At 46.0% G+C, this 21,164-nt stretch overlaps 1 protein-coding gene across 1 annotated transcript in view; it reads right to left on the minus strand.

The window, feature by feature from the left end:
- Positions 1 to 10,467, minus strand: part of Liprin-beta (liprin-beta) — a 135,444-nt gene extending 124,977 nt beyond the window's left edge. Inside the window, exons 1-3 of the mRNA XM_070536284.1 lie at positions 10,311 to 10,467; positions 9,124 to 9,199; positions 6,692 to 6,888 (exon numbers count right to left, since the gene is read on the minus strand). Coding sequence (XP_070392385.1) covers positions 6,692 to 6,888; positions 9,124 to 9,193 — 267 coding nt within the window. The 5' untranslated portion in view covers positions 9,194 to 9,199; positions 10,311 to 10,467. The remainder of the gene's footprint in view (positions 1 to 6,691; positions 6,889 to 9,123; positions 9,200 to 10,310) is intronic.
- Between the last annotated feature and the right edge of the window lie 10,697 nt (positions 10,468 to 21,164).

Here is a 21,164-nt window from a genome sequence, read left to right on the forward strand (position 1 = left end):
TGCATGCGTTTTACGTTACATCTTCTCAGACTGAAATATTAGAAGTGTGAAACAATAACAAAAGATCGGCACAAGCAAGAGGTCGTGTTTCTACTTGGAATTCGCCTTCATGAATAGCATTTTGCTTAGACGCTGCGGTGCTCGCTGTGCATGTTCGCGGCGTTTCTTCTTTACATATGTAGCAATGGCACGTTCCCTGTGGCAAACCAGGTGTTGCAATGTTTAGATCAATGTAGCGACCGCATTCGTGCCCTTTCAGTTTGTGCTTCGATGCAGTGGTGCTCAATGTGCATGTTCGCAGTGTCCATATGCTTGCATGCAACTCCCATTCCCTAAGTGAAACATCACTGTAATTTTTTTTTCCCAACAATACTCTTGCTTACCTCAGCTGCCAACTAGTTAATGTTTCCCTCACCTTTGAATCACGGCACTTGTGGAAAGTTCGCGTTCCCTATGGAACGCTCAATTGGTGAATAGGTGGGTGAATAGCATTCTGTTGCAATGTGCTGAGTTCCCAGATAATTACTGCAACGGACACATGCCTCAACCTGTTGTGAATATACTCATACACTCATACTCACGGCGGAGCACATCCTTAAAAGGCAAAGATCCAGGCTTGTCTCATGACCGTGTCGCACGTCACTGGCAGGGACCGATCACGCATTTCGGCGACAGATGCCGCAAGCTTGGCCTTCAGCTCCGGAAAGCATCCCGACTTCGACCCGCAGAAACCTCTTTGCTTGCTGTCACAGGTGAAAATTTTGCTTCACTGCCGTCGCCACTCTCACACCACCCATTAAACATCAAACTTGTGGTCCACTGCGCAGTTATTCATTTCTTCAGCATAAAGGATGGTAGCTCTCTTCAACGCCACTGCAAACGTGCGGCGAATGTTTAGTGGACTCGGAGCACTCATGACAACTTAGGAAGCATGAAAGTAGCATGTGGCCGGCAGTCAAATCGTACGCATGAAACTACAGGGAAAGAAAAACACGCGAGCCACGAGCGGTGTCTGCTCTTCCATGAACTATCGATACTCCCTGCAAGCGTCGCTGTTCTGAGGGTGCCGCCGCAAATTGAACAGTGCCACTTCCATGAACTATCGACACACCCACATCAGTGCTGTGTGAGCTGTAAAACTCTCAAAAATGTTGAAAAACCCTTCCGAAAAGCGAACAAACTTGCGGGATAGGGGAAAGCTACGGGTGGAGCGTTAGAGCAAACATAAAATTGGAACTACTTTGTAGCTCTCCTGATATCCCGTTGGTCGTGCTTTTTTTTTTTTTTTCGGTGCCATGTTTTGGTTTCGATTGTAAGTCAACCCCCCACTTCAGATTTTAAAATTTAAAGAATGATCGACTTACGATTGTGTAAATACGGTACATCCGTCCGTGCAAAATAAGGTGTTAGTGAATTCGGATGGTGGTGTCGAGTAAGCCTAGACGTTTAACTAGACAGATAGGATGCAGGATTAATTGAAAAATCTCCATTAAAAAGCATGGAAAGAAATAGAATTCTTAAGTTTTCCCTTTGGCGCTCAAGGATTTCGATGCCATTATCACGCATTATTTGTGAGGGGGAGCCATATCGAGAGAATATTGAATATATGAATCGCACAGCTTTCTTCTGTACCCTTTCGAGACATTTAATATTTTGTTTAGTAAATGGATCCCAAACAACACATGCATATTCAAGTTTCAGCCTAATTAATGAATAATAAGCAAGCAGTATTACGTTGGGTGGGGAATTTTTAAGTTTATGTCGCAAAAAATATTATTTACGCAAGGCCAAAGAACAAATTATCAGTGTGTAAATTCCATGAAAGATTATTAGTAATTGTGACACCCAAATACTTATACTTTGTTTCTTCCTGCAAAGACAACGAACCTAACATTTACCTAAAAGGTTAGTCCAGCCTTCTGACGAGTGAAGCGAAGAAAGACCGTCTTTTCAGCGTTAAGCCGCATTCCCGACATTTTGCACCAATCAATAATGCCAGCAAGAAAAGTATTTAAATCAATTTGATCACGTGTTGAAGTGATTGCTCTAAAAAGCACACACTCGTCCTCAAACAACCTAATTTGCACACTGGAATGAATTGCAGTAATAATATGATTTAGTAAAGTAAAAAGAGCCTCCCGCAAGTTTGTTAAAGTAAAAACCTATCCCGCAAGTTTGTTCACTTTTCGGAAGGGTTTTTCAACATTTTTGAGAGTTTTACAGCTCACACAGCACTGATGTGGGTGTGTCGATAGTTCATGGAAGTGGCACTGTTCAATTTGCGGCGGCACCCTCAGAACAGCGACACTTGCAGGGAGTATCGATAAATCATGGAAGAGCAGACACCGCTCGTGGCTCGTATGTTTTTCTTTCCCTGTAGTTTCATGCGTTCGATTTGACTGCCGGCCAGGTGCTACTTTCGTGCTTCCTAAGTCATCATGAGTGCTCCGAGTCCACTAAACATTCGCCGCACATTCACAGCGGCATTGAAGAGAGCTTCCATCCTTTACGCTGAAGAAATGAATAACTGCGCAGTGGGCCAAAAGTTTGATGTTTAATGGGTGGTGTGAGAGTGGCGACGGCAGTGAAGCAAAATTTTCACCTGTGATGGCAAGCAAAGAGGTTTCCGCGGGTTGAAGTCGGGACGCTTTCGGAGCTGAAGGCCAAGCTTATGGCGTCTGTCGCCGAAATGCGTGATCGGTCCCTGCCAGTGACGTGCAACATGGTCATGAGACAAGCCTGGATCTTCGCCTTTTAAGGACGTGCTCCGCCGTGAGTATGAGTTGCTGGCAGCAGAAGACCGCGAACTTACGCCGACCAAACATGTCAAAAGCGCCTCCCTGACGGCTCTGTGTCGTTGGGTGCTTTCAGCATGGACTTGTGTACGTATGCAAATGCGGAATTTCACTGGACGGCGACGTACCGTGGGACCATAGCAGCAATGACAATGGCAGCACTAGTGAGTAGTAGTAGTCTAGTGACCATGCAAGCTACTAATAAATTTTCATTGTGGAATGTGCCCATGGGTATGCTCTTCTTTTTTTTTTTCCTGTCGCACGGGATATGGTGGGGGTCGACTTACATTCGAGTCAACTTACAGTCGTGTAAATACGGTATTCAAGTATTTTTTTTCCCCGAACTATAACAGACTAGAATAACTCGTTGCCTGTTTCAACTGACTGACGCATTGTATTACTGTTGTGTCTTACCACCCTGCTTGATTGATTGATGCATTGTATTATTGTTGTGTTTTACCACCCTGCTTGGACCTGATCTAGGCCTGCAGTATGAAATAAATAAACACAAATAAATATATACGTCTCACTGCAGGAAGTGATCATTGCAACATGCTCATAAAAACGTGTGCTCGGTGTGTGCCACATTTCCGGTAATCTTAGTTAGAAACAGACGTAAAAATCAGGCCCATTAAGTGAGGTGAGAGACGAAATGCAGCTCATAGCAATCAAAAAAGACAAGAAGAATAAAAATGATAGACCTTTGTGCGAGTCTGGCACCCTGCGGGAGCCACACAGAAAGACTGTTTACAGTTTTACTAATTTTGCTTTATGCTTCTGAGAGGCCCAATCTATGGTACCTTGCAGTGCCTGCATTGAGGTTTTACCGTGTGCTTCCAAAGTCATCAGTGATAGTAGTACAGGCGCCCTCTAGCAGCGGGGCAGCTAACAACACTCTTTACCTGCTTGTGTGCTTTATTATTCTGACCAAAAGTGACCTTATTTTTTTTTTATGGCACATATTCAAACTTCCCTTTTCCCACACACTTTCGAAAGTGTTTTCAACTAATTTACTTCAAACTTTATGTGTGCAAACCTCATTTTACCTCTTTACTAAGCACTATACAGATTAACCCCACAATAACGAAATCGTCGGGGACAGCAATTTTTTTCGTTCTCACGAGAATTTCGTTATTGCGAAAATGAGAGAAGGCAGACAAAAAAGGTACATAACACAGGAATCACATTTTATTGAAAAAATTCGCAATCTCGGTCTGCTATCCACGGCCTCGGAGGAGTTTTAACACTTGATCCTCACAGCTCAGAATATGTTGCATCGTCATCATGTGTTGCGAGGAATGACCACACGGTGTTGAGTGCATCCAGCACATCTCGCGGGCTCGCTTGCTTGGTCGCGGTTTCGTCACCATCATCACTGTCGTCAGTGCTTCACATGCTGCTGACTATGGTCTCATCCGTTAATTCCTCGTGGACGACCAAGTCATCGTCAACAGACAGGAAGTCATGTAGACCCAAGCCGTCCGGCACAGTTTCGTTCACAGACCAAAGCGCATCCTATGCCTTGCTCAGTGTGGAAAGTTCGCCTGTGTCAGAAGACACACTTCCACCTCCTTCTGCTGGTTGCTCAGACTCTGATGATGCAGCTGACTCCTGCTCGTTATTAAAGCTCGCATGTTCAAAGCAGTTTCTGATCACACTCGCTTTCGCTGTCATCCATGCTGCAGCAACCATTTCTAGGGCCATGAAAAGGTACACCTCCGTCGTGCATTTGTACTGAATGTTCAGCAGCATCCTCTGAATAAACCTTTGACGGTAGGCACATTTCAAGCTTCTGATGATACCTTGGTCGAGATGCTGAAGGACCGTGGTGTAGTTCACTAGGGAAAATACCAGTCGGACGTTCGTAAAAGTGGCATCAACACAATGGGCACTGCAGTTGTCCATGAAAAGGCACATGGACCTACCTGCTCTTCGCATGCTCACGTTGAAGGCTTCCAGCCAGGTGGCAAAGATGGCGCGGGTAATCCATGATTTTTGGTTGGCTGTGTATTCAACAGGCAGCCTGCCATGCGCCACAAAACACCGTGGCTTTTTCTCCTGCCAATGACAAGGAGCGGATGCTTATCGGAGCCGTCCATGTTCGCACAGCGAGAAATTGTTACGCACTTCTTGCTCTACTTGCCGCCGTGATATTTTTGGCCCTTCAAACCTAGCGTCGTGACGAAAGCATCTCACAAAACAATCCCGTCTCGTTGCCGTTGTATACGTCGCTGGGTTCGTACTCATTCGTGGTGGCTTCCTGAGTCTCTCACATCCAGTTTACTGCATCTTCCTTGTTAACGCTTGTGCATTCTCCAGAAATCACTTTGGCGGCGGAGTTGAGTCGTGCTTTAAAATTGCTCAGCCAGCTGGCACTCGCTTTAAAGTCACTGTGCTCCAGAAGGCATGCAAAATCGACGGCTTTCTGCTGTAACAATCTGCCGGACAGCGGTATGCTGTTTGCACGCTTGTCCAGGAACCACTTGTACACAGCCTGATCCACGTCTTCAAAAGCCGGAGCGGCCACAGTCTTGTGCTCCCCAAGTGCTCCATTCTCCAGCACCACCATGATGCTGTCTGTATTTTAATATGGTCAACAGGGAGCTGCATGGTATCCCGAAATTGACAGCGATATCCATCTTCTTTTTTCTGGGTGCAGCTTCCGCGATGATTTGAGATTTCTCTAAGAGTGTGAGAAACTTGCGTTTCTTAACTGGAGAAAGCATTTCGCAAGGCTTACTACAGCACACTATGGCCAAGCACAACGAGGAGTACGAAACAAGTCACCTGGCCCCTTCTGTCAGAGACACAGCCAAAGGTCAAGCGGCATCGTATGGTTGCCAGCAAAAACGAGTTATGTGCTACAACTAGCCTCTAAGCAAGCAACAACAGGTGGCAGCAAGCAAGTTTCCGAAGTAATTAAAAAACATGTTTTAGCACATTTTTTATCAGGATTTCACTTTTTGATGTTATGTTGAGACTATGCGAAGAAAACTCGTGACCCGCTATGGCAGAAATTTTTGTTATCGTGGCGCTGCCGGTTGAAGATGTGTCGTTGTTGAGGGATATGAAATACACGTACTCCTATATACCTCCACCGGGAACCCCGAAATATTTCTGTGAGAATTTTGTTGTTGAGGGCTTTTGTTATCGCGGGGTTTGACTGCATATGTATTTGTCATTGCCACAAACGGTACTGTTGGAAATTAGGAAAAGGCTGTGCTTTATAGCGCTTTAAAATCAACTATTCTGCAAAAAAAGTTTGGCACCGAAGCTTGTTTTCCAGATATTCTTTCGCTCCTAAGGCAGGTCTAAGGTGTGTGAAATTTTATAATGAATGGAATGGCAATGAGCACTTTGCCGCAGGGCTCAGGCCATCTTTCAAAAACTCCAGTGAGAAGGCACCCAAATAGCGCAATTTCAAAACCATGGCCTTAGAATTACGACACTCTGCAGCTATCTATGTAGCAGAAAAAAAACCAAGTGTATGCACTTCGTTTGTCCAAATGGATTTGAAAATGGGAATACTGGTGCGAACGAGAGCTCGTCCAAACCAAAGTTTACCAGTACTGCATTGACCAGCTAAGCTTTCATAAAGTGCTTAAAGCTGAGCAGCTTGTCTCTGGGACAATTCAATTATCTCTCGTGTGCCCACTGTCTTGAAAGGTAGCAGAAAAAGCCGAGGCTTAAGTTTCTCAGCCATAGCTCCAGCTCTACAGAAAAAAAAAAGGGGGGGAGTGGGGTGGGGGTAATGTGCAATGTTGGAACGCTCCTCCACAAAAGTATACCATAAAACAAAGTCATAATGTTTGGTTTGTCTCTTGCCCTTCTTCTTGTATGGCAAGCAGTATTGCTACAGAAGAAACCTGAGACAAAAATGCTCAGTTCGCACTCACCGTGCCATTGGGCACCGTCTTGACCACTTGGTCAAGCCATGCGTGAACAAACTTGGCTGTGCCAGGGTCCAGGCAACGCACGCTGCTGTCACCGGCCGAATTACTCCATTCCACTGCCTGACGCAGCTCTGCCAAGAGCCTGTCGATGCCACTGTGGCCATTGCAGTTCTCATCTGCTGCACAGTCTAGCGTGGCACCTTGAAGAGAGAAAGGATGATGTACCACCAAACAATTCGGATCACAAAGTGGCACAAGTACCAGTGGGACACCGCACCTGGGCGCAGCAAAAAGTTCATTGCTAAACTAAAGTAGTGAACTGAATAGTGGGTAAAAAATATCCTTGATAAGCTGACCTTTAACCTTCTCTCAAGTGGTGCATCTAGTAAACATGCAAATGTTAGGGATGTGCAAATCGTGCAATTTCTGAATCCACAGCTGCCAACCTTTTAAAATGTAGAAAATAAATACAGCTGTCGAAGCCAAAAAATCTTAAAAATTGCTTTATTACTAGAGATGCACACTGTATCCTTAAAAAAAGATTAGCTGACTTTCTTCTGTAGGGACTCTGTAAGAAGGTGTGCTGCTCTGTATTCACAGTATAAATTATCTCCGCCACAGAAAAACGAAAATGTTCATATTGTTTATTTGTGAAATGCTTATGTAACAGCAGCCAATAGTTCACCTGCCGTTTCAGCAGTGGCACTGTTGCCGGTAGGTCTGAATAATCAAGCGGATACAAATAGTCGGGGTCTCAAAAATAGGTCGACAACTATATTTGCATTCTGTTGAGACTAGTTCTGCCCTCAATTGAACACCACCGAGAAATTGTACATTTACTGCCATCAATATGACAATTATAAGCAAGCTCTAGAAATCGGGCATTTTACGATAAAATTGTAAAGGTTGGCAGGTATGCGAACTGAATACAAATATTAGAGGAAAATGACCCCCATTATATAATATTTTCTCATTTCTGAAGCGATATCAAATGTGAAGCTTGTGCAGAGTCCGTTTGATAACAGAAGAAATCAGGTTTACACCTGTGACATATATATGTAATACCATTCACAATTATATGTTCAAGTAACCGGGGTTCTTGTAATTGACAATCAACTGCTTTCACATGTCTGGAACACAATGGCTATGACAGTGAAACAAGGGAACAGCATGTTACCAATAGCATGCACAGAGTTGGTCCACTGTTAAAGGGAATACTTATGTGCATGGCACATCCAGATTTTTCTTCCCACAAGAGTAGAATCGCATAGATTTGCAGCACCCAATGTGGTGACATAGTGGCTTTGGTGTCACGCTGTTAAGCCCCAGGCGTGGGATCGAATCCCAGCTGTCGCGGCTGCATTTCGGTGTGGACGAAATGCAAAAACGCTCATGTAACATGCATTGTGCGCAAGTTAAAGAACTCCAGGTGGTCAAACTAATACTATGGTGTGCCTCATAATCAGATCGTGATTTTGGCATGTGAAATCCCAGAATTCATTTTAATTTTTTGATTTGCTGTATTTGCAGGAATTCTTAGAATTGTTGAAAAGAGCCAGAGCTACCAACCACAAGATGCCTAAGTACGAGGCAAAACATTGACTTCGTCGTCAACGTTCCGCTTCCAATCCAGGTACTTTGTGGTTAATAGCTCTTCGACACATCTCTGACTCTTTCAACACATAGCATAGATTCTATTCAAGTTAACATGATAATATGTAGTATTCTGTGCACCTGATCAGATGTTTAACATCGTGTTGATGGGTGATGGATGCAAGAAAAGGTGTGCAATTCGCACCCTTCCTGCACATGCACACATGTTTAATGGAGCCACAACATGCACCGGGTGTCAAACATTCAAGTCAGTGCGTTCCATTTGTTGTATGCCATAGCTGCTGAGGAGACTGCCAAGTTCAAATGCACGACCCATACATTAGTATTTTACAATATAAGCACTCAATTTCAGCCTCTCCTTGTGCAGAGAGGACAGTGACATGTGTGTATGTCAGCACTAGTGCGTCTAAGCAGCCTCCCACCAACACAGAAAGAGAAGCTGACATGCACCTCAATAATGTAGAAACTCAGGCCAGTTAGTGAAGCATATAGTTGAGATTTTGCAGAACCAGTACTTAGACAAAGCACGAGCAAAAGGACAGGCATTGCGCTGTGACCAGCAATACATATTGTGTCTTAGACACATGTGCTGCTTGCAACTATGGCTGAATACTTTTACAAGCAACAGCGGAGAGAGTTCTTCAAGTAACGAGACCTGATGAACCTTCAGTTTCACATGTTGCAAACAAAAGTGACACTGTTACACTTGCACGTAAAGCTGCTTTAAATCTGGGCAGCTACAAACACTTCCAGCAGTGCAGCGTCAGCGAGCAGCCGCCCTTCGCTTCGCGGGCACGCAGGGCTGCAAGTGGCGCACTCACTGGAGATGATGCCGTCCATCTGCTCCAGCGCTGCCGCCAACACCTGGCTGGCGTCGCACTCTCGGTCCATGTATGCCTGCGTGCGAGCACACAAGGCGTCAGCCCGCGCACGCTCCGTCACTCGGGCCTCAACAGCCGACAAGCAGGAACGACAACTCGGCACAGCAGGGATGCACATGCCGCGACCGATCGACGAGGCGACTACACTTACACAAACGACTCGGTCGACGCCGACGAAGTACATTGTGTGAGGCCAGGCGGCAGCGAAAGCGGTGTGTACAGGTCAACACAAGTCAACTACGCGCAGGGTTTCGGAACACCGTACCGACGGCTAGCTTGGTATGGCTTAGACCGCGTTCGATCGCTCTGTGTTTGCCGAGACCCAGAACCTCACTGCAACAACGAAACGCCTTCGAGACAGCTTCGCAGCTTTAGATGCAGCCAGTCCGCGACATGAGTAAATTTCGCTCACCCAACTGAGCTGTTTTAGACGCGCCTCCTTCGAGTGTAACTAACGCCATTACAGACCAACGCTTGCTGCGCCTGCTAGCGTAGTACTTAAATCGAGTATGTTTACACGCTCTGTCCCTACGTGGTCAGTGTTGCGGGTGAATGCCGCGCCCTCAAAGATGCCTGTTTTCGCTGCCTAGCGAAGCGTGTGGCCGGAAGCTACGATCGCTCGCCCACGACACTTGCGACGAAGAAGCGTCGCCTCGGTGCGATTCCCACGGTCGAGAAAAAAATATAATAGTAATGTGTAACCAGGAAACAGCGCGGGCAGCTGCTTCAGAACCAAGTGACAGACACACGGACAAATATAACTCAAGAGTAGGGGGAATCAAAAGCTTATGCGATATGCGATCCATGCATCGTTACGTCTGCAACGCGAATGTGCAGTCACCGTGATCGGACAGACGCGCACGAGGCCGTCACGCTAAAACTGGGTAACCCCGATAAGCGTTGCTTGAGCGCATCTTTAATAAGTGGCATCGAAGGGGCGCAAAGGCCACGGTATTCCGAGTCACGCCCGAACTATTAGCACGAACGAAAACCTACTGATAAGCATGAAAAAAATAACAGTGCTATAAAATAGTATACCAGCCCAACAATGAAATCGTACGCTATACTGTTTGGTTGCGGCCTCACAGCGTAACATAAGGCGACACGGATTTCATAAACACGCTTACCTGTCGTTGTTTCGGAGTTTCCGGAAGAAGAAATACGATATAACTACTATAAACAAGAGCCAACGTCAAGAACTTGCTGTTGAGTCGTCTGCCACAAAATCAGCCATTTGTAACGCCCTGCAGGATCGATGGATGAATGAGACTCAACCCTTTGAATCGATGGATGGATGGATGGAAGGTAGGAGCGTCCGCTTTGAAACGGGGCGATGGCAGTTGCCACCATGCTCAGATTTTTATTTTGCCTTTCATTTTTATTTTTATCTGTGTTGTGTGTTATTGAATTTCTCGATTTTCTTTAAATACGTCTTCCTACCCTTTTAACCTTATGTCACATCTCTGCTTTTGAGCCACCAATCCTCCAATCGCCTTTTCATAATTTCCAGCGCATATTTATTTACATGACTATCATTATCTCTGAACCCTACACTCTAAGAACAGTTTACACCCTTTGGCTTGCCCCTTCTGCCACACAAAAATAATCGTCATCTGCCTTGATGCGTTTCCTTTCTTTATCGCTGCGAGCCCGGAACTTTCCAGTAACGAACGGCACGCGCGTTACCAGCATAGAACAGTTTACACCCTTTGGAGTGCCTCTTCTGATAACGCGCGTGCCGTTCGTCACTGGAAAGTTCCGGGCTCGCAGCGATAAAGAAAGGAAACGCATGAAGGCAGATGACGATTATTTTTGTGTGGCAGAAGGGGCAAGCCAACACTCTTAGAAAAATTTACACCCTTTGGGGCTTATCTTGTCACACAACAATAATCGTCATCCGTCTTGCCCGCGTTTCCTTTTTCTAACGCGGCGAGGCCGGTACTTCCCAGTCACGAACGGCATACGCGTTATCAGTGTGACGCAGCATTCTCGACAGGAAAGAAGCGAGCGCCGAGTTTTCAGGAAAGGAAACGCAAGCAAGGCAGATGACGATTATTGTTGTGGGACAAATTTACACCCCAAAGGGCGCAACAGTTTTAAGAGTGAAGGGTGTAAACTGTTCTTACACTCTTAAAACGGTTGCACCCTTTGGGGTGTAAATTTGTCCCACAACAATAATCGTCATCAGCCTTGCTTGCGTTTCCTTTCCTGAAAACACGGCGCTCGCTACTTTCCTGTCGAGAATGCTGCGTCACACTGATAGCGCGCATGCCGTTCGTGACTGGGAAGTACCGGGCTCGCCGCGTTAGAGAAAGGAAACGGGGGCCAGACGGATGACGATTATAGTTGTGGGACAAGATAAGCCCCAAAGGGTGTAAATTTTTCTAAGAGTGTAGAGTGTAGGGCCTCAGGAAGGGTGACTGTGGCCGCATCACGGAGGAAGGAAACTCAGGAGACGCGTGCCCTGACGTCACTCTTTGAGAAGCGAAAGTGAAGCCGGAAGTTGGCATTGCTCATGGCGTTGCTCCGCCTATCGGGCCAGCTCTCCTCTCTTGTTTACATTTCTCGCGAAACCACGCCGCGCTGCGCGCAACCGTGCTGCTCGGACCCGCGCGCTCCACAGCAATACTAAACAATCGTTAGCACGTTAGCATGATTCCGCCAAAGAGGGCAAAATTTCCCGCGGATATTCCTTCGTCCGTCGCCATTGCCGTGGCGCGGTACATTGCGTACAGCGTTGCATGCGCGTTCATTTCACGAACTTTAGTTCCCCCTGTCCCACCTGGCCACAACATCCGGTCGAGCACGGTCCAGATAACGCAGCGCAACAAAACACGGAGACCAACGCAAACCTGCCCGCACGGCGCCTTTGACACGGTACGAAACCTACGGAGCAACACGTGTGAGCGCACAGAACAATAACAAAGCCGCCATTGTGGCCCGAAAGGCGGGGCCACTACAGCAAAAAAGTAAAAAAAACAGCAAAACAAAGGAGAACCTACTACGTCATTTCCTCCACACTTTTCTCCCAGCGCGTGGAGCGGGTAGGGCCTCTCCTCAGTTTCCTTCCTCCATGGGCCGCATCGACATCGGGCTTGATACCATAACATTTTATTATGAGGTGTTCCATTGTTTCTACATATTCACCACACACACAGTACACGTGTCTTCTTCGTTAAATTTCTTTTTATAGCTCCGCGTTCTAAGACATCCTGATCTAGCTTCAAAGAGTAGGGCACTGCCTCTTGAGTTATCATAAAATGCTTCCTTCCTATCTGCTGTTTCCAGTATCGATATAGTTCCACACTATGCTTCTTTTACATTGAATTTATCCAATTTTTACCTTCCGCGTTTTTAACCTGTCGTTTAATGCTCTGTCTTTCTTCGTCCTCGTGTCTGGCATACTTACTGGTTAGCTTCCTAGTTCTTATCCGCCATTGTGAGTCAACGCTCTTTCTGTATAGGTATTTAAACACCTTAGCTGCCCACCTGTTATCGTCCAATTTCCTCAGACGTTTTTCGTATAGGATTTTACTCTGAGCTTCCCGTGCTTCGAACGATGCCCAGCCCAAATCTCCCTGTACTGCTTCGTTTGTGGTTTTCCCGTGGGCACCTAGTGCTAACTTTCCCACAGCTCTGATTTACTTCTAGTCGCGGCTGAACATCTGCCCTTAAACACAGGACCGCATTCCCGAAAGTAAGCCCCGGCACCATTACTCCCTTCCAAATACCTCTCAGTACCTCATACCTGTTGTACCCCCACAATGCCCTATGTTTCATTACCCCGGCATCTCTTCGCCCTTTTGCTATGAGAGACTGTTCGTGCTTTTCCGTGTACATCTGCCCTTTGTTTATCCATACCCCGAGATATTTGTATTCGGCCACTCGGGGTATTTCATGGCCTTGTATTGTAAGCTCCTGATCAGTTGTATCGTTGAAAAACATCCCACCGGACTTAGCTGCACTAAAACTGAAACCTAGACTGTCTCCTTCGTCCCCACAGTAATTAACCAGAGTTTGCAAATCTTCCTGGCTATCTGCTAACAGTACAATATCGTCCGCATACATTAAACCCGGTACTCGTTGCTCAACAACCTTTTCGCCTAATCTGTACGACAGATTATACCCTAGATTGCTTTGTTGTAACCTTCTTTCCATGCTTATCATATAAAGCATGAACAGCAGCGGTGATAGAGGACAACCTTGCCTTAATCCTTTGTGAAGCTCAACAGTTGTCGTACTCTTAATTCCTTCCCATGTTATTTCAACATTATTTTCTCGATATAGTTCCTCTAGAAAATCAAATACCTCATGACCGATTCCTTCAGCTTTTAATATGTTCCACAGGAGTTCCCTGTTCACGTTGTCGTATGCACCACTTATGTCCAGGAAGGCTAAATACAGAGGTCAATTTTCCGCCTTAGCTATTTCTATGCACTGGGTAAGCACAAACAGGCTATCATCTAAGCGCCTACCACTTCTGAACCCGTTCTGAAGTTCTCCGAGTATTCTATTACTTTCTACCCATGACTGCATTTTTAATTTCACCGCCTACATAGCCAACCTATATATAACTGATGTTATCGTAATTGGCCGGAAGGATTTTATGTTCTTCTTATCACTTTTCCCTTTATAAATCAAACTCATTTTACTCTGTTTCCAGCTGTGCGGAATTTGCTTATTTGTTATGACTGCCTCCAATGCCTTTATCAGCGTTTCCTTGCTTCTTGGGCCAAGTTCAATAATTAACTTGATTGGAATTTCGTCTATACCCGCGGACGTGCATTTTGGAACATTTGCTTCCGCCTTTTGCCAGTTAAGATGGGTCATGTTCTAAGCTGTTTTCTATTATGCTATTCTGTGTTGCTCCTTCATTTGGGGCGATTACCCTATCGTCTTTCCTAAATGACTCTGCTATAAGTGAACCAATGTAGTTCACAGCTTCATCTCCCTCTAAACAATTTCCTTCGGCATCGTGAATCTGTTCCTGTTTTCTGTGATTAGCTTTACCGAGCCAGCTTATATGGTTCCAGAAATTTCTTGACCCTCCTTTAGTTGCACCGCGAACTTCAGCCAGCCAGCGATCAGAGGACTGCTTTATTTTAGCCTGGACGAGGCCCTGCACTTGTTTCTTTTGTCGATAATATTCCCATTTTTGGCCTATTCCTCTTCAGATAACTACGCCCTGTTTGCTTCTCTGTGTTCCCGAGATGCCCACCGTCGTTGTTCGATGGCCTCTCTAATTTCCTTATTCCACCAACTTCGTGGCTTCCTCTTTCCTCTCCAGCGGTTTACTCCTTTTACTTCTTTTATTTTTGTACTAATGAGTAGTTCTAACTGATTATAATCCCACCTTTCCATGGGATGTTTCTCTATTGCTTCCTCTACGCCGGCCGCTATTTGCGCTTATTGTTCGTCATTTAATTTTGCGTATTCTTTTTGACTTCCCTGCATTTCTCTTTTGAGCAGGACTCCCAACTGTAGACTAATACGCTTATGGTCACTTTCGAGGCTTTACTTCTCCTCTTCGTCTATTTCCATTATTGCGAGTTTGCTATACAACCCCTTCGGCATTAAGCAGTAGTCAATGGTCGTTTGTCTGTTACGGGACTCCCAAGTGATTTGTCCCTCACACTTAGTTTCTCTATTTACTATAACTAGGTTGTGTCGCTCACAGAAGTATAGTATCAACCTCCCAGTACAATCTGTGTATCCATCCAGATCCTCGATGTGGCCGTTCATGTCACCCAGGAGACAAATTTCGGTACCTTCTCCAAACTGTTTTATATCGTCATCGAGACACTTCACTAAATCCTTGTTCTCTTGCCTGCATTTGGCCCCTGTCCCTAAATAAACTACTACTAGCCATGTCTCTTTACCGGCAATTGTAACTGATACCCAGACCCGTTCTTTACAGTTAACTTTATTCTTTGCCAATTTGTTCCTTGATGTATCAGCATACCTACTCCTCCTGCCTTCCTCTCCGTTGTTGTTCTATTGCTCCCTTCCCAGACGTAGCCTTCAATAAACGGTGGGTCTTCTAAATCCCTGAGATGTGTTTCGCATAGTGCGTATACACCTACTTCTTCGTCCTTTAACTGCTGTTGTATTTCTAACTACTTCGCTCTCTTTCTACCGCCTTGCATGTTTATGTACCTGATTCTGATATTAAATTTATTTTTTGTAGTTTTTTTCCTGGACCTCCTAGTGGCCATTTTATTGGCGTCAGCCTCTATTGTTGCACTACTACACTGTTTCTGCCTACCCCTACGCAGTGGACCCGCTAAAAAAGCTAGTGGCCGACCTGCCAGGCGCGAGCCGATCTCGGCTCCTAGCCTTCCATTAAAGTGGATGCCATCTCGTGTAAAGCCTCCGCCAAAGCCTGCTCTATGCACTTCTCTGTTTATGTCTGCCACTTCAAATCCTTTCTCCTGGCTTAGCTTCCTTATCTCACGATTAACAGCCACAACGTCCTTGGCAATTTCTCCGATCCGTCCTTGCACCTCAGGCACTGTGCATACCACGATCTGGACTTGCTGTGTTATCACCCTTAAATCGTCAACTCCCTCCGCTAATCTTTCCACTACTTTTGCGGCTTCACCATTCAAGACATCATTTAGCCCCGCCGCTACCACTACCAAATTGTGCTCTGCAACGTTCTCAGAAAGCTCGCTTTTTGTTTCTCTCAGTACTGCGTCCATTGTCCTGCCTGGGAACGTCCCGACTGCTACCCGCTCATCACCCTTTGCACGCTCCATTATAGCTCTTTTGCACCTGCTCATATTTGAATCGCCACCGATAAGTACTAGGGCATTATTTCCCTCCCTCCTAACTTCCAGGTTATGCTAATCATTGGCTATGAGCTCATTCCTTGGGGTAGCTTGTTCCCCTCCTCTCCTCGCGCTCGGTGGCGCCCCTGTGGCTGCAGCGTCGCCTCACTCGGGGCGTGTTGCGCTGCTTCACTATAACTATGCCGATTCACCGGTGGCGAGCCGGCTCCCGCTTGCTCTGGCTCCCTGCCTCCCACTTCGCCTGCAGGGTCTACCCTACTTTCTGTGCTTTTGCCACCGGCTTGGTGTCCCGACCCATCATTCTCCGCTGCCCGCGTCTCAAGCGCATCAAGCCGCCTATGCAGTTCTGCTCTCCTTTCCCTCTCTTCTCCAAGCTCGGCCACGGTTCTTACTAATTGCGCGGCCTGGACCGCTTCCACCTTGACCAACTCGGCGACTTTCGCCTGCAAAGCTACCCGCTTCTCCCGCTCCTCCCTCAGGTCTGCTTTCAGCTCTTTGACCTTGGCTGTCCAATTTCCTTCCAGTTTTTGGACTGCTTCCCTGACCCCTACGCACAGCCTGCACGTAAAGCTAGACTCCTCCGCGTCTGCTAAGCTCTGGAAACTGGTCTCGTCGAGAGAGCACCAGCGCAGGAACTCGTCGCATTGCACTTGCTCCGTGTCCCCCGCGGCCTTCCCTTTCTTTGGTTTCATCGCTAGGCCTACGTCCTTAGGCTCAACGAGCAAATCCGCCAAATCACTCCGATCGAAGAGCTAGCTGAGATAGTTAAATAAGCCTATCAAATAGGTCCCGCCTAGCACCTAGGCCTAACGAGGGAAGCCGCCAGACCTAGAGAAAGCCGGTACGTTTACCACGCTTACCACGAATTCAAAATTTGCGCTCCTGCTCCATGCAAAAGAAAACACTTCAAAAACATCAGCTAATAAAAAGAAAAAAGAGTACTTAGCTACGAACGAAGTCGCTGAAGCCTCGACACAGGAGCGTCCGCGGCATCCACCCAACACCTCAACCAACCAGATCAATCGGGCGGCGGCGGCGCGCGCCACCTAGCCTTGAATGGTATTATATGCATGAATACCTATGTATTTACTCCTTTACTTTTGCGTTGATATTAGCCACCAATCAGATAGTCTGCGTTTAGCTATTCCTACCTTTTCAAAGTCTATTTTACTTTCACTGTCTTTAAAACCCGAAGGTTTGAATAGTTCCCCGTTACATTCAACTGCAGCGTGAAGTTGTTTACAAGCAAGTATCAGGTGTTCAGCCGTTTCCTCCTCCTCTCCACATGCCCCGCACAAGTCTATCGACTGGTATCTGGCTCGGTACATTTTAGACCGCAGTACACATGTCCTGGCCTCAAACAACAATGAGCTTCCCTTAGAGTTATCGCAAATATTTTCTTTGGCTATTTCTTGCTTAAACGTCCTGTATGTTTCTAATGCTGATTTGGTTTGCATCTCTGTTTTCCACATACCCCTCTCTGTCTCCTTAACCTTTTCCTTGGCGAATGATACCTTACCTGTCCCCCCACTGCTGCCCAAGTATTTGCTTGACAATTTTCTAGTTCGCTTCCTCCACTTTGTGCCAACATTCCTCGTGTATAAGTAACTGAGAACCTTCCTCGCCCACCGCGTTTGCCCAATTTTTCTCAATCGCTCCTCAAATGCTATCTTGCTACTAGCATCTCTGCCCTCGAAAGAAGACCATCCCAGATACCCCTGCACCCCAAGATTTGGTGTCTTGACATGTGCTCCCAGAGCGAGCCTACCCACACCACGTTGCCTATAGTTTCCAACTGTGCCCGGATCTCTGCTCTCATACATAGAACAACTGCATTGGCAAAAGTCAGGCCCGGAACCATTACCCCCTTCCATATCCCTCGTACTACCGGCCTCGTAGCTATTGTTGTTCCACAGTGCCCTGCTCTTCATAATCGCTGCACTTCTGTTACCTTTAGTCGTTACATATTTTTCGGACTCTGTCAGCTACTCAATTTCATTATTTATCCACACCCCAAGATACTTGTACTTATCGACTATCTCAAGCGTGGCCTCCTAGTATCTTATGTTAGCCGCAAATGTTATCATTAAAAATCATGACTGCTGATTTTTCTTTGCTAAACAAGCCTAATCTGTCTCCTTCTGTACCACATATGTGCATCAATCCCTGCAGATCTTCTGTATTGTCAGCCATTAAGACAATATCATCCGCATACATCATTCCTGGTAATGACTGTTCAATCAATTTTCCTTGTTTGAAAAATGCTAGGTTGAAGCCGAGTCCGCTTTGCTGTATTTTGGCCTCTAATCCTTGCAGGTACAGCATAAACAACATAGGTGACAATGGACACTTCTGCCTAAGCCCATTACATGCTACGAAACCTGCTTTGCCCATTGTATATAATCACCCGGTTACCTTTATAGATATCTATTAAGAAATTGGTTACTCCATCTTGCACTCCTAAAGTTTCCAGAATGCCCCACAAGCCTTCTTGAAGTACACTGTCATAGGCTCCCTTGATATCCAAAAAAGCCAGCCATAGGGGTCTGTGTTCCTTTTCAGCTATTTCAGTGCACTGTGTCACTGAGAACAGATTGTCTTCTAGCCTCAATCCTATGCTTCCGGAACCCATTTTGTAGTTCTCCAAGCACCCCTTCGTTATCTACCCATGCCTGCAGTCTGTCCTTTATAATCTGCATAACCACCCTGTAAACCACTGACGTCACTGTTATAGGCCGGTAGTTATTTATGTCAGCTTTGCCCCCCTTTCCCTTATATATCATTCTCATCCCACTTAGCCTCCATTCGTCAGGTACTTTACCATCCATTAGCATTGTGCTCACAACCTCCCTTAATGCTTTCTTAAATTTCGGGCCCAATTTCTTTATTAACATAATTGGAATACCATCGGGGCCTGCCGATGTGCTACTTGGTACCCTCTTCTCAGCCCTTTCCCACTCTTTTTGTCCAAGCGAAAGCAGTGGGTTGACCGGGCTATCCCTCTCCGACGTACTGCATGTACCATTTCTCTGTTTTGTAAAATTTTCCCCTCATCATGGTTCCTATATGCTCCATTGCCTCCTCTCCTTCTAACCGAGTACCTTGAGCTGTTACTATATACCTCTGCTCTAGGCTTGTCCTATTACCCATGGAGTTCAGATGTTGCCAGAATTTTCTAGCTGCCTGTTTATCTTTTTTACTGCTTATTTTTGACAGCCATTGGGACCCTTTTGTCTTGATTTTCTCGTTGATCAAATAGGAGGCTTCCCTTTTGCATTTTATGTAGTTTACCCATTTCCTCTCTACTTCTGCTTCAGGTTCTCCCTTACTTTTGGAATACCTGTGTTCCCTGGAGGCTTCCTGACCTTTCTTTATGGCCTTTTTAACCTCTTCATCCCACCAGCGCTTGAGTTTTCGTATCCCTTGCCTTGTTCTTCTGACTCGCACGTTACCTAGTTCACGCTCAAATAGTCTCATTAACTTTGGGTAAGTCCAATCAGTTTCAGTACCCTCTGATATTTCCTCTTCCATTTGTTTGGCCGCTATTTCCACGTGCTCTTCCGAATAAAAAATCCCATCTGGCTGTTTCTCACGTCTCGTTCGTGCTTTAGTTTCCCTCCTAAAACTCAACTTGATACGTTTGTGGTCGCTACCTATACTTCTGGAGCCCTGTTGATCTATAATCATGGTTCCTAATCTATCGTACATCCTATGTGACATTAATGCATAATCTATTGTCGAGCGTCGACTCCCTACCTCCCATGTTCTTACTTCGCCTGCGCAGTCTTTACTTCGCCTGCGCCACCGTACGTTCAACTGATGAACGAAAACGTAATCGTCGAAACCAAAACTGCGGCCTAACATCGATACGCGAAGTTGGTTAAAGGTAGTATTTGGGTGAGTTCCTTTTGTTTCAGCTCCTTAACATGTGTTTAATAGTTTTAAACTTTATGAACGTGGCAGGGCTTTCCATCACTTTGTAGGGATGCAACGAATACAAATAAGATGTGAACTCATGATTCAATCCAGTACAGTGCGGTGACGGACCAATGGGTCATAATACACTTTTTACTTAGTTTTTCATTTACTTATAAATAAATAAATGAATAAACTTTCCTGCAGCTGACACTAGAAGCATAACCCTGTACATTCCGCGTTGCATGAACCCAATATTTCTCCGATGAAATTCAAACACGAACGGCGAAACAGTGGAAACTGCTGTTCTCGTTTAGATGTAAAATTCTAACAATTTCTAACCCCCCACCTCGCGTTCATACGCATATCTAAATCGCACGGCTATTTAGCTGTCTCAAACAAGGTTATTATTTCATCCTTCACATTTTAATGCCTTTCTACGCACGCCGCAGTACACAAGACTCACCTGAATTACGTTTGGTTTTCCAGAAGAATGCCGGGATACTTTCGAACGATGAAGGTTGCGGCCATGGTTGCTGCGAGCGAACGAACCTAGGGAACTTTGCCATTTGCGCACGCGTTACATTCCCTTTTCTCCGGCGAACAGATTTGTAGAACAGAGCCTCTGTCGGGCATGAGTCGGCGTTTCACGCACGCTCCGTGCATGCTTCCCGCCGACAGCACGGGCTTTCTCGGCGGCGCGATCTGTCTTGCCGACGGAAGTCAGCTGAAGCAGGAGCGCGACGGCCGCGCGCAAACTCGTCGCGAAACAAAAATAGGACCGTCGCGTGCGATGCACGTTGCACCTTCGATGTGACATCCACGTCGACTACAGCCTGCGCGCGCCGCTCGCCGTCTTGGCGTGTCTATGGAAGCTCCATTAGAGATATGCAGCTCCTTTACTTAAAGAGAACCGTACGGTGGGCGTGGTAATTGTGTATTAATAAAGGGAGGGGGGATGAGACATCCAAACGTAGAAAATTGCTACCAAGGAAACTATACTGGTTCCTCGAAAGAAAATACTCGCAGTTGAAGAAGTAGCAGTTTGTAGCAATTTGCTACGTTTGGGTGGATGTCTCATTTTCTCTGGATGGATGGATGTTATGAGCGTCCCCTTTGGAACTGGGCGGTGGGTTGCGCCACCAAGCACTTGCTACTATGCTGCCTAATATTCTACCTAGGTTAAACAATGAAAAAACGAAAAAAAAACACTATCAACTACCACGCCCAAATTTTCTGATCCCCTATTGCGAACTGTGCTTTTGTTCGTCTCCG

Source organism: Dermacentor albipictus, chromosome 3 (assembly GCF_038994185.2).
Source record: "Dermacentor albipictus isolate Rhodes 1998 colony chromosome 3, USDA_Dalb.pri_finalv2, whole genome shotgun sequence".
Lineage (NCBI taxonomy): Eukaryota > Metazoa > Arthropoda > Arachnida > Ixodida > Ixodidae > Dermacentor > Dermacentor albipictus.